Source organism: Mytilus edulis, chromosome 3 (genome assembly GCF_963676685.1).
Source record: "Mytilus edulis chromosome 3, xbMytEdul2.2, whole genome shotgun sequence".
In the NCBI taxonomy this organism is placed as follows: domain Eukaryota; kingdom Metazoa; phylum Mollusca; class Bivalvia; order Mytilida; family Mytilidae; genus Mytilus; species Mytilus edulis.
In genome coordinates, this window is record NC_092346.1 from 62055236 (window position 1) to 62070115 (window position 14880).

The 14880-nt window shown below is 31.5% G+C and overlaps 1 protein-coding gene across 24 annotated transcripts in view; it reads right to left on the minus strand.

The window, feature by feature from the left end:
- Positions 1–14880, minus strand: part of LOC139517050 (dedicator of cytokinesis protein 9-like) — a 76594-nt gene that overhangs the window by 24563 nt on the left and 37151 nt on the right. For 16 of the 24 annotated variants that reach the window (XM_071307652.1, XM_071307662.1, XM_071307659.1 and 13 more), the window contains 8 exons: positions 10586–10603; positions 9327–9505; positions 6044–6317; positions 5455–5566; positions 3570–3709; positions 3134–3200; positions 1843–1896; positions 805–953 (listed from right to left, as the gene is read on the minus strand). In XM_071307652.1, the coding sequence (XP_071163753.1) occupies positions 805–953; positions 1843–1896; positions 3134–3200; positions 3570–3709; positions 5455–5566; positions 6044–6317; positions 9327–9505; positions 10586–10603 (993 nt within the window). Of the gene's footprint in view, positions 1–804; positions 954–1842; positions 1897–3133; positions 3201–3569; positions 3710–5454; positions 5567–6043; positions 6318–9326; positions 9506–10533; positions 10552–10585; positions 10604–14880 lie in introns of all 24 variants that reach the window. The other 8 variants (XM_071307668.1, XM_071307657.1, XM_071307663.1 and 5 more) reach the window with 2 other exon arrangements.

Here is a 14880-nt window from a genome sequence, read left to right on the forward strand (position 1 = left end):
TGTTCCTTTCCAAATAACTTGTCAAACATCGTTTATTTTTGTAAATTTTCTTGCATTTGTCCGCCATTGACCGATTTCTAAACTACGGATCTGAACCAGACCAGCTATGACCAAAATCCGTACTTTTACAATAATTACTACGGACGCACGGATGGAACAATATTGATCCAAAAGGGGAAAATTACGCATTCCACACGCATTAAGAGACTTTTGGTTACATCTAATTGATTGGTGTATATAATTCCCTATATTTTTTTATGGATTGTTTCAAACTATTGATTAAAGTTGCTTAACTCTGAGACTATTATACTAATATCAATATATTATGGCCCAGCTTGATAACTTTTATATTTTTTTATGAGAAACACTGAATTTCATACACAAGTTAATTTCAAGTTAAATTGTAATTGATATATTATAATTTCTTTACATTTTTTAAAATATTTTTTTTTTTTAGTGCTAGATATTTAGTTGGTAGTTTCTCACAAGAACCTTAGTAAAACTTAAACAACTTTTAATTTCAAATGTTACTTTAATTGTAATTTTTTTACTCAGATATGAATTGAACAATATAAAAAGAACATTATTTACATATTGCCCATTATACTATTGTAAAATCCAAACATTGTAGTGCACCGCACGAATGAGCACTTCTCTTTCAAATCTCACCACTTCTCCCTATCAGTTTCAAAAAGAGAAGTCACTTCTCCCTATAATTCTGAAGTAGTGTGAGCCCTGCTAAAGATAATACAAATGTACAACAAAGGCAATGGGAAATGTAAGACCTGAACAATTTATACTGACCATGTGAGGGTAAAGTACCAGACTCAGAATTTAGATCACTATACTGGCTGTATGTCCTTGCATTCATACTCCCACTTCCTGGTATTAAAGTAGGCATAGATCGTCTACTTGCAGGCATGGTCAAAGCTTTTCTGCTGTCACCTATAATGCTGGATAATAAAGTTATCAAAATGTACTATAAGTTGTACAGGATCAACTAAAACTACTACTTAAAATTTATAACTAGTGGTACTGCCAGAAAAGCTCACATATTGATATCAACCACCTGCTCTTTCAAAATGCATGATTCGCCAAAATTATTCTGATAAAAAAAAATATATGAGGCACACAATGGCATTATGTGATGAAAATTCTAAGAAAGTTTCATATGAAAATTCTATGAAAGTTTCATTAAGCTCTGATTAAGAGTATAGGATGAGAGGGGGTTACAAATGTGTATTTCAGTGTTTTTATTAGACAACTTCCATGTTATGTTATAGTAAACCCCAATAAGAATGTGTCCCAGTACACGGATGTCCCATCCGCACTATCATTTTCAATGTTCAGTGGACCTTGAAAATGGAGGGAAATCTCTAATTTGGCATTGAAATTAGAAAGATCAAATCATAGGGAACATGTATACTAAGTTTTTGATTGGACTTCAACTTCAAAAACTACCTCGACCAAAAACTTTAACCTGAAGCGGGACGAACATACAAACAGACGGACGAACAGACCCACAGACCAGAAAACATAATGTCCATAAATGGGGCATAAAAATTTTCACAAAATTCTTTTGAGCAGCTCAGGAGAAGTAGTGTCAAAATATATGGACAGAACAGCCAGAAATACCAATTCACTGATGAAAGATCTGACCCCTCCTTTTTAATTGTGTACAGCAGTTTCAAAGAGCAGCTATATTATTAGAAAAGCCACATAATATCACTCTTCTTATCCATCAGTTTCAGTTTAGGTAGGTCTCCTTCTTCTTTACTGGAATAAGGAAATGTATTCCAAATGTTTTTGTATGTAATTTTATTAAAAGTGTTATTTACATACCTGAGATCGTGTATTTTCTTTCTACCCTGATACTTGAAATGATGTAAACATGTCCTGTAAAAAAAACAAAAGAGCCTAATTAAAAGAATCTTATTTTATCACATATCTTTGAAGAGTAAGAAGTATTATCATCTATCATTACACAATCTCAATATCTTACTTTAATTGTAGATGTCAGAAAAGACATGAAAACTTTATAATTTTCAAGCCAAGCTTTATCATACATTTTCTCTGGGTACAGGATTTATTACTGTGTTGAAGACCCATCAGAGTCCTTGAGCTAATTTCTGCTCTTTTACATATTCCCCTTTTCATTTCAATTCAAACGTTGAAAATTTAATCTAACATGTGCATTTGATAAAATGATAGTTTTCAAGATGTAAATGAAGAAATTATACCTTCGACCTAAGTCCCTAACTATCAATTTTAAACCCTTATCAGTCAATAAAAATGTCCTTCTTTTTTTATGTCTCCTTGTAACTCAAAAGTTGTTTGTTCATGACTTTTTACCAATCGTTGTAAGATAGTCGTAAGATGTGACTTTTTACCAATCGTTGTAAGATAGTCGTAAGATGTGACTTTTTACCAATCGTTGTAAGATAGTCGTAAGATGTGACTTTTTACCAATCGTTGTAAGATAGTCGTAAGATGTGACTTTTTACCAATCGTTGTAAGACAGTCGTAAGATGTGACTTTTTACCAATCGTTGTAAGACAGTCGTAAGATGTGACTTTTTACCAATCGTTGTAAGATAGTCGTAAGATGTGACTTTTTACCAATCGTTGTAAGATAGTCGTAAGATGTGACTTTTTACCAATCGTTGTAAGATAGTCGTAAGATGTGACTTTTTACCAATCGTTGTAAGATAGTCGTAAGATGTGACTTTTTACCAATCTGTAAGATAGTCGTAAGATGTGACTTTTTACCAATCGTTGTAAGATAGTCGTAAGATGTGACTTTTTACCAATCGTTGTAAGACAGTCGTAAGATGTGACTTTTTACCAATCGTTGTAAGACAGTCGTAAGATGTGACTTTTTACCAATCGTTGTAAGATAGTCGTAAGATGTGACTTTTTACCAATCGTTGTAAGACAGTCGTAAGATGTGACTTTTTACCAATTGTTGTAAGACAGTCGTAAGATGTGACTTTTTACCAATCGTTGTAAGACAGTCGTAAGATGTGACTTTTTACCAATCGTTGTAAGACAGTCGTAAGATGACTATCTCATTGATATTTACTCAACATTTCTAACATATTTCTTCAAAGTGATAATTATCATAAAATGCTTACTCTAAAATGCCAAAGAAGTCAATGATGTCAAATTCAGATGAATTGTTGAACCAGCCAAGAAGAATATCTGCAATAGAAAAAAAATATTTTAACGGTTTTAGTATTACTTATGTGATTATGACCTGTGTAATCAGCAAATCCCAAATACAGAGGCTGAACATACAGATTCCGTAACAAGAAACAATTACTATTGGTACATTGTATGGTATTGGATTTGACCTTGAATTGTAAATTATTGGTAATATTAATTATGTGGAAAACGAAAGGGCTTGGCATGGTGTAATATTTTATCGATATTATTGTCCTATATTAGTTATATATGAAGATGAAGTCTTTGATTTGCGGTTTTTACATCATGCTAGTTTACAAATTGGACCTCGTAATCTTAGTAGACGAGATATGTTACCTACAGGTAAATGTTATATATTTACTCTACCTTCAGGTAGGTGTTTTATAACAGAAATAAAACATAATAATAAATCCTTGATTTCCACGATGTCTAACTTCTGGTATTTATATAAATAGCCTGTTGGTATGGCTGCTCCTGTATTAGATACATTGGAACTGGATGGAGATCTGAAATACATCAAACAATTCACACTCAATTCATCTTTTTAAAAGTATAGATATATATTAAATTCTAAGCGCATACATGCATATTTTTACACATTTTTTAATTGTCTTTTTTTTTTTACAAGTAATCAATTTATCATAAAAGACTGCAAAAACCTCATTACAGCAGGTTCATTTACTGATTTTGGCCAACATGTTTCACACTTTTAAATGGCTACTTGAAGACAATTCATATACTGTTAAACCAAATGTATAAATTTAAACAAAATTGAAGTGAATAAAAAAACTTTCAACAACGACTCAATTGTTTATCACTGTTAATTTTCAAAAATGGGACCATATGCATGATATGTGTGAAAATCTAAATTTAACTCTTAATATCCTTAGTAGATTCATAAACCTATGTACATAAATCTACTAGTGTGTACTTAGGGACAGAAGCTGCCATAAAATTAACAACAGCAAAAATGCAGGCTGATAAAGTTACAGCATTATAAAAGGGAAACATACTTAGCTGTGTAGTGGTGCATATTTTGCTATAGAAGAAAGCAACACAACATAAACATGAATAAAAAACAATTATCTGTGATTTATCATTGGCTCTTTGTAATATTTTATATTTCATATTCTTTAAATAGTAAAGAAAATTTAATCTAAATATATGCTTAACAATATTTACACTCTTTCAACTATATATTATAAAGGAACAAAAGTTATTGAATGATATAAAACATCTGAAGTAATTTAATTTGAATATTTAACTTGTGACTGAAAGTTCCTTAACATTTTCAAATTAACTTTGATTTTGTGTACCAGCCCCTTATTTACAATGTGGTTTGTATGCTACTTGATATCAGCACTTTCTCCTCTGATTAATCTCTAGATTATGGATTATCTCCCTTACTCCAACAACTGAATGTCTTCCACCAATGTGTTACAAATTCTTGTGGGTGAGGGGAAAACAACACATACACATATATATTGCACTATTACCTGATAGAATTGTATCGTTTTTTAAAATCCTCATCACTAATTATAAAATAGACATATTTATAATGTATTAAACTATTCAAATTAAAGTAAAACGACAAAAAGCTTAACATAGTGTTACAAAAAATACCATTACAAAGTTTTTGAGAGTATTTTAAGAGATTGGAAAACTGCTGCTTAATCTATGATTATTTTTACTGTTTAAGATCATAACAAATAAAACTAGAAGTGAAAGTAAACTCATAAAGGGATATTCTACACTCAGTAATACTAAAGTATATATATATTTTTTTTCAAATAAATGACTACCTTATGTCCATAAAAATTTACAAAGAAAGCAAACAGCAAAAAAAAACCAACGTATTTTAAGAATGGTTTTCATTATATCTATGAAGTGGAATTGAAGTCTTAAAGGATTGTAAATATGCATTATTTCATATCCTTGAACTGTCTCTACTTGACTCAACAGCAGTTTGTTAAAATGTCATAAAACTGCATAAAGGTGGAGAAAACACTAACAGTTAAGTCAAAGTAATGACAATTTATTTTCTAAATATGAGCCAATCTATCTTATATTGTAACTCTGTATGTTTGACAGATAGAGTAGCAAATATAACTTTGAAAATTTGTATCTGTCATGGCTAAGAATCACAATTTTCTAGACTTGCAGAGACCATGATACAACAAGACCACAATAGCAGAAATAAGAGATCCACTTAATTCAATTTATGAATTAATTTTCTTAAAAAGTTTTGTACCTTTTATGTTTCTTGTCTTTTCCAGTGTCTTCATCAGATGATGTCCCACTTCTGGTCAATGATCCTGTGCTTCCATTTAAACCTTGTCCATCTGGGAGACTGAGTGTTGGTGCTAAAATAAAACAAGGAAATGTAAAAATTGTTTGTCAAGTTGTTATCTAAATTTCATTTTTAAAATTGACTCTTGAAGAGAGTTGTTTCATTGGCAATCATACCACATCTTCTTCTTTTTAATATATTATCTAATTTCTGAATATTGTGGATTCATTCATTTTCAGTCGTACCCTTTTTTCATGGATTGAGAAAAACCTTTTTTTCAATTTCAATGTTTGAACAAAAGTGTGCATACAAGCCAATAGAAAATGTGTACTTTTTTTATATTTAAATTTGAGATGCTCTAACCACAAAATCCATTAAAATTGATATATAATGAATCCTCAGTAGTACATAATATCACTTAAATACAATGAAGCACATCTTGTTTCAATTCCTTTAATTCCAGATAATAAAATTGCTGTTATTATATTACTAAATTTTATAGTTTTTTTTCATTCCTACCAAATAATAAACAGAAAATAATGTTTCTTACTTCCTGTACTTCCAGCAATCAGAGCAAAAACTTTGGAGTCCCTAATTGGTGTGTTGTTGTCGAAGGTCACAGATTTGTGTGATGTCTGTGGTGTCCCCGGTCGACTGTTCTCACGCCGCTGTACTGGCAAATCACCATTCATCATGTGAATGGGTTGAGGAGGAGGTGGAGCTATTACCTTAGGATTGCCAGGTTCATCCACCAGGTGTCTCTTATGTTCCATAAGGATGGATATGATTGGTAGATATAGTGCTGCTATTCTCCCTTGCTGTGACTGAAATAAAATTCAACATACAATATAAAGCTGTTTTAATGGCAAATTAAACCAGGTGCTCTGCAGGGCGCAGCTTTATACGACTGCAGAACTATTGGGGCAAGTATGGACACAACATTCAAGCTTGATACAGCTCTACATTAGGATTGTGATCAAATTTTTGACATAATTTGAGTTTCTGACACACAACAAATGTCAAGATCTTACAAATCTGTTGCGCAATATTGTGCAATTAAATATTTCTTCTTCGAACTTTTCAAAAATTTGGAATTTGAGAAATTTGAGAAAAAAAATTGAAAACTACTATCACCCCCCCTTTTTTTGCAATTAGTCCAAAACCTGACATTTCTTTATACATAATTTATAAGTAGTATAAGGGAAGTAAATCCAAAAACATACCCAACATTGTATGTTAAATGTTTTGAGTTACCTCCCTTACACAGCTTTTAAATTGTCTTAATTGTCCATTGACCAAAAACCTAAAAAAAAAAAAATTCTTTGCCCCTAATTCCAAAACATTTTGAGCCATAACCCCCCAAGGTCAATACTAACCATCCCTTCATGGATTGGAAACTTGTGGTATTATTTCAGAGAGATTCATACACTTAAACACAAGTTATTAATCAAAGAGCAGAATGCTCTGAGGGATACGATTGCCATATAGTTTTCATTGACACATGTATAGCAGTTCTGCCAACTTTTCATTAAGCAAATTCGTGAGATTTGGCCAAAATAGAAAAGATCAAAGAGGAAAAAAATAGATCCAAGGATACTGCTGCAAAAAAGCATGAACATGCGTGAGTCTCACGCATTTTTGGCAGCCCTGGCCTTGATAGTCCAAATAATTATGACGTCTTGAAAGGCTATTATATTTTTTTTCTTTGACTGACTCGAAAGTTTTATGACCGCAAGGCCTCGAACAGCTGGATAGTATTATTTTCAAAACTAATTCAACTGCACATGCAAAGTTAATATAAATCTGAATAGTCACTCAACTTTAAAAATAGCCAATCCCAGATACAAGTGTACAAGCAATGTTTTATTTGTGTACTATCAATTCCAAGTTTACTTTCCACAGCAGTCACTGAGAGAGAGAGAGAAGGTATTTCACTTCATAGTCCGAGATTACTCTGATTACTCTGATGTCAGACGGCTGATTTGCCAGACAAGCTGGGACCGTGGGGGACTTTTATGCTAGTATACTTAAATTACAAACTTAAATAGTCCCAGTCCCATATATTATATCAAATATTATTGGATGCCGAATTGAATTTTAAATAGGTGTCGATTTGACTAGATGCCGATTTAACCAGGTGCCGATTTGACTTTTTCTATGGGTGCCGATTTGACTTGTACCCAGTAATCTCGGACTATTCACTTCGTATCTTATCACCGTTAATTCTAGGAGGAACCCCATTTCCCAGTCCCATATATTATATCAAATATTATTGGAGGCCGAATTGACTTTTAAATAGGTGCCGATTTGACTAGATGCCGATTTAACCAGGTGCCGATTTGACTAGTACCCAGTAATCTTGGACTATTCACTTCGTATCTTATCACCGTTAATTCTATAAGGAACCCCATTTCTAACTCTTTAATTATTAATTTTCTTTGGGTCAGTGGACATGAATCCTTCCGTACACACTCCTCTGTTTAAATTGAGATCGTTCTTAATGTAATACGACGTTTATCGACATCTAACGAGTTAATTTTTTCTTGACGATTTTGACGGGAAATACTTCTGAAAGGGAGACAACTCGAAACGATAATATGGAAGACTCCATTTCGGCTAAAGGGGTGTTATAGGTAAAACTTCATTGATTTTAATTTAAATGATGCATATGATTTTAAATTATGCAACAACAATATTAAACCATCAATAGCAGGCATACATAGAAAGAATCCAAAGTTTCAAATTAATTAATAAGCGGGGAATCCAGAACAACCACTCAATCTGATACCCCTTGATATCAAGAAAACTATACGCATGTGCATTAATACATAAACAAACCCGCGACTTGCGATTTGGAACAAGAACGCTTATTTAATTTATGATATGATGAATGAGTCTCAATTTCTTTATGAGAGTACAGTATCAGTTTCATAACGGTAAAATATAGAAAACTCCACTTCAGTTCTTATATGACAGAAATAGAATTATCGGAATTCAAAGAACTCTCGCATTTATCAAAACTGGGGAAATCCCTCTGACGTGTTTCTAAATTTATAAAAACACTAAATATAAATACTGCTTAATTCTGATTTTCCGTGTTGTTAAAAACATGCATACAAGTCAAGGGAAAAATCAAACATGAAGATTATGAGAAGAACATTACAGGAAAGTTGTTTATGTTCAATCCTTTTGCTTGTTTTTACCTTTTAAAGCAAGACAATCATAAGAATCTGAGATATTGCTGAATGTTTAGAATAAAACGGTTGACGTGAGGGAATGAGCCCTGAGTCAACGGTAAAAGTCTACAGATTGCTTGAAAGCAATCGTATCCCAAAAAAGCTTAATTTGAACATCTTTTAGGCCCCTAATTCCTAAACATTTGGGACCATAACCCCCAAAATCAATCCAAACCTTTTCCCTGTGATATTAAACATTGTGGTACAATTTCAGAGCAATTGAAATACTATTACACAAGATGATATCCTGAAAGTAGAAAAATACTTGTTTTGGGCCCCTTTTGGGCCCCTAATTCCAAAACGGTTTGGACCATTATCCCAAAATTCAATTCCAACCTTCCTTATGAGGTATTGAACCTTTTTATTAAATTTCATATAGATCCATTCACTTTAACTAAAGTTATTGTTCGGACACCAAATCGGTCTTCGGACAACGCAGACGACAACATCATACCATTATATGAACGCAAAATTTTTAGCGGTCATATAACAAAAATGACTAACCATGTCTCAAAGCAAACCATGTCATAAGTTCATGACAGTACAATAAATTTGTTAAGCTATCATGCTTACCAAATAGTATCACAAAATATTTACCTTGGAGGTATATCTGTCATCAAATGCATGTTTTGCTAACTGGTTCCTTAACATCAATATGGCAATTCTTCGTATGTCTCGTGGTTCATTCAGTGCCATTTTAAGCTCATGCAACAAAAGTCCAGCTAAGTAATGGTTTTTCCTATATTCATCGGATAGGGTGTAATCACACTTCAAATCTAAAATCAATTTCAATGTCATATTAATAAAATTTACATATTGTAGAGTCAGGTCAGATATGATTATAAAATATATGTTAACAGAGCTTTTATTTTCTGAAAACTTTTAAAAACCTGATTTTGACTTGTGCATATGTATGGTACTGAATGTTTCATTAAAAAATGAAAGAATATTATTTTAACTAAAAGTATTATAATATAGTACAAAATATTTCCTGTTCATTTCTTTGTTCAATTTATTAATTTATGCAATAATCAACAACTTATTATTGTCATTCCTGGAAACAACAACTAAAATTCAGAATTTCAGAAAAATTTCCTAAATAAAGATGTGTTTATACTTTTGTGCTATCCTTAATTTCAAATCTATATCCTTAATTAACATTAAACCTGAAGTTATTTTCGCACGAAATAGAATGTTTGATTTCAGTGATTTGGGTGATCAGTACAGTTTTAGTTCAATTTGACCTACATGAAGATTGGACAAATTTAATACATTGGAACAAGTTAATACATCTGAGATGTTCTGTCTATATGTCAAATCGTAACCAAAATCATGCATTCCGTACTTAAGCTATTCTATACCTCCTTATTCCATATAATATGCACTTTTAGCTTTGAATTAAGGAATTTATGTCAAATTATATATTTGTATACCTATATAGAGTGTATATTACTCTACCAATATATTTACTTTAATATGTCAATCATACAACTTAACAGCAACAATGTTAAATTACTGTTAATTATCAAGAAATAAATACATGCATAAATCATGCATACCTCATACACAAATACAAACAAAACTTTAATAACACTTAACAAAAGGAGCACCAACCATTTTGTTATGAAAAAGCTCTCTTTAAACTCAACAAAATCATTAAAACATGAGCTTTCAGAAAATTAAATTTTGGGATCTGGTAATATGTTAAGCAAAAAACTATAAATGTTATATAAACATTATTTCAAGTATCAACTTAAAAAGTAAAATTTGCTATTGTTAATACAACCAAAAGAAAATATCTTACTATCAAAAAGTGATGTTTCTGAAAGTTCATTTGTAAACATCAATATATTTACATTCAACTACAAATGTTCCTGAAAAGTATTATATTTTAACATTGTGAAAGAATATTGTTGATAAATTCTAAAAAAGTTTCTTTATTTCAACAATAGCAATTCATTGATTGTACAACTGCATCTATATTCACAAATACTTTGTAACTGTGTACAATCCATTCAAAACATATGGCTTTTTGTTAAGATGAAACAGAAACATGTACTGAAATTTTAACTTTTTTTAAAACCTTATTACCATGTTAGATAGCAAAATCTCTTTTACTGGATCAATCAAAAATTAAAATAGCTGTGGTTGAAAGCGAGATGCAAAATGGATGTATATACGTAACTGTCTTAGAAAAGAATTAATTATACCAAAGTCATATAGCAACAAACGACAACCACTGAATTACAAGTTCCTGACTTGGGATAAACACAAAGTAAATATGGTAGGGTAAAACATGATAGCGAGCATCCATGCACCATTTTTTTTGAAAACATATCATAATGTCAAAAGTTGAATAAACTTATAACTTATATTTATATTCAAATGTATTTGTTATCTATCATACATAAAAAAAGAAGACAATTGTTTTGAAATTGAAATTTACTTAAATTAATTAACATTCTAAAATATTTTATGCAAAAATGATAAAATTTCACTATTTTTTTAATAACTCTTTTACTTATCTTTTAAAAGGAAATTTTTGAATGGTCTTCAGAATAGGACAATACAGAATAGGAACTTAAGGACTCTGAGAGCTACATATCGAGATGGCAATAAAATAACAAAAGTGCATTTTATTGGCAAATTCATACTACAGCTACACAAATGTGCATTCTGAAATACTTGCTAGATAGGGTCATAAAAGACTATTGATAACAACAAGATGATTAACGTTACATACTTGTTATTCAAAGTATTGGAAAACACGAAGCATGTATCTGACAGAATTCATCACTGTTAAACTGCTACCCAAATACGAAGTCATTTTATTCTGTGGTACTGGAGAAATGTGTGAAAAACATATCAACTTCTTAAAAAACATATTTTAAAATTCAGAGTATCTACAAAAAGGAAGAAGTGTTGTGAGACAAGCTGAAAGTCATGCAACATAGAAAAGACTTGAGAAAGGGAATAAAATTCAACTGGAGTCAGTAAACTCTAAAAAGCAAATCAACTCTGAATAAAGTTCTAGGGTAAAATGCTAAGACCAAATTCTAGAGTAGATTTAAATGAGTTATGCTTTGCACATTGCATGCAGGTATACAAATAGAAGAAATCGCACTAAAAAACATTGTAAGCATTCTAATACTTCTAGAAATAAATCAAAATTAATACCTGAAAAATTATTGAATTCAAAATCTACAGTTCTGCATTAACATTTAACCCTTTCCTCAATAATGACGCCTTTTGACGCCACCCCTTTACTCCATAATGAAGCCTGTGTAGTCCCTCAGTTGAAACGTATTGCCTACGAAAAAACTTTATCAGACTTAAAAAAAAATTGCACCTTATATAAAAAGGATATTCATGAGAATATCTAACTGGAATTTCATTTTTTATGCAATGCATTTTAAAATACTTTAAACCTGATGATTTTTTTTAAATGAAAAAATTCTATGCGAATCAAGTGTGTTAAAAAATATAAGGAAAGGGTTAAGCCATTGTTAAAAAAGATTCTTATTAATAAACCTACAGTCTAGGACAAGAAAGGCTTAAATATATTTCACACACACATTCTATAGTTATTACAACATAGGTCAATGCTAAATACTGACAATCTTATTTCTAACAGGCAAAATATAGAAAACTGCATAGCCATGACAACAAAGGTCAATGCTAAATATAGATAAAACTAATGCTTAACAATAACTATTTCTAGATATAGGCCAAGTTTGTAGCCATGACAATAGACACTGTGCTTAAACGGCTGTGGGTAACTTAAGTTACCCACAGCCCAAGATGGAGCCGCCTTGCGTCGGTTAGATACTTTTCTTCTATAGAATAACAATACCACGAATGCATCAATTAAACAACTGAATTTAAAAGTTGTATTAATCGTTTAGGGAAACCCCTAAACTGGAAAGGTGATTAAATTCTACAAAATAAACGATCACAGCACGATTTTAAAAAACACTTAGACTGTGCGTAACTTCAAAACAACTTGTCCGTAACTTTTTTCATCATACCAATAGAGATGTCCGTAACTTTCAAAGAATCGACATACGCGGATGTAATGTTTAAACTGATAATAGAGATTGCATCGAATACATATTCACAAAACGAAGTAGATGTCTAGTATGATATAATTCATTGTATCGATGGAAGACAAAATTGGGAAAATATGAAAAAAATCACGATAAATTCGCAAAACTCGGGTCTCATTTTGTATAACGTCGGGGTACCCGAATCGCCTAGTTCGGATGGTTGTTTCCGATCATAGCAGATAAACTGTTGAAACATCATTGTTCGTTTTCATTTTTGAACAAGTAGACTACACAAGTATTTTTTACACATACATGTAGCATGTATACACTTACTGATTTTCTGCCAGCAACGACAAGGGTATCGTGAATCCGGGATTTTGGAGGGGAACCCAAATTGCCCAGGCATGCAGTGGATAGACTATACGAGACTTAAGTGCACAAACTTTTTGCGTCTTTTTGAAAAAGCCAAAAACACTTTTCTCTCATCCCCACAAAAACAAATCCCATCAGCATTGACAGTAAAATAAAAGGGGTGTCAATCTGGACACACTGGGACGTTGCGCACGGTGATATTGCGGCACCCTGGCCAAGATTTACAGTAAATGGGAATACTTAAAAAAAAAAAGAGGACATTTTGTATAAATGAATAAACCTAGTTTTACAGCTAGCTGCATATTTCATTTGTATGCAAGTTGCATTAAATCTAATTAAACTGAATAAAACTAAAAGACACAATAGGTAAAAGTCAGTGACAATAAAAGGAAAAGAGCAGTCAACATAGTGTAACAATTCGACATAGTATATAAAAATATAAATAACTACGTAGGACAACAGGGTAATTTAATAGTCTAACAACCCCTGATAACATACAAAGAGAGAGAAAAAACTAGGAAACATATTTAAAAAATCATAACACTATAACTAACTGGTGGGATGTATAAATACCGAGCCGCGTCAAAGAGTATTCATCAAAATACACATAGAAAGAAACAAAGGTGAAGGTAAACCGCAAACATATAATTAAACTCAAAACATTAAAGAGTATGGAAAAGCCTTGGTCTGACAAGCGAAAAACGTCAATAAGACGCACATCAGTAAATAAAAGTTCAAACCATAACCAGGATGGAGTACCACAAACCCCACATAAAACTTCTGTGGTGTAAGTATGATGCGTTAATAAAATCACATTTGGTGGTGAATGAGTAGTATAAACGGCCGCGAAGGTAACACATATGATGTTAATTGTCTCCTAATTGTTGAAATTATAATTCTTAAAATTTTAAATCAAAAGTTACCCACATCTAAAAATAAAGTTACGGACAGTCTGCTTAGTTTCGATAAAAAAGTTACGGACATCTTATGCATTTTTTAAAGTTGACCTTGCGCTTTAGTGAACTCTATATTAACAAATTTATGGTAATTGTTAGTCATTTCTTTATTCAATAATCCTATAAATATTTACATTCTGCATGAAAAACGTCGCAAAAGGTACATCTTTTATGAATTAAATATCAACGAGTTTAGAGTCCGCCATCTTGGGCTGTGGGTAACTTAAGTTACCCACAGCCGTTTAAGCACAGTGAATAGAGGCTGATGCTGCATATAGACAAGTAATTAATTATAAAGCAGGATTACTCAGACAATAGTGAACATTACCTTCCATTTTTATTTCTGTGACAGAACAAAGTGCTCATAATAATATATGTGTATATGTATTTTAATGGGGGAAACAGGTTTATAAAACATTTCATCAATAAGAGCTGTTCAAAAATTTAATGCATGGTGGCATAGAAGGCACTTTTTTAAACCCTAACCATCCAAAATACAAAAATTACATGTTCCTTAGAATTTTTGTAAAAATTTTAAGGAAAATGTAACAACACACACAATTATTTAATTTGAGTACCTTCCATTCCCCCACTAAAATCAGTTTTGGAACAGCCCTTAACATATCTAGATCTAAATTTTCAAAAGAAATTTTCTGAAATGCTATATGAAATCTTTAATTAAAATTTTGGGTTTACTCTGCAAACAAGATTTTTGTAAAAGCACGAACAGCAACATAAAATAATTTAAAAACAAATGAATAAAAAAAATGTATAGCT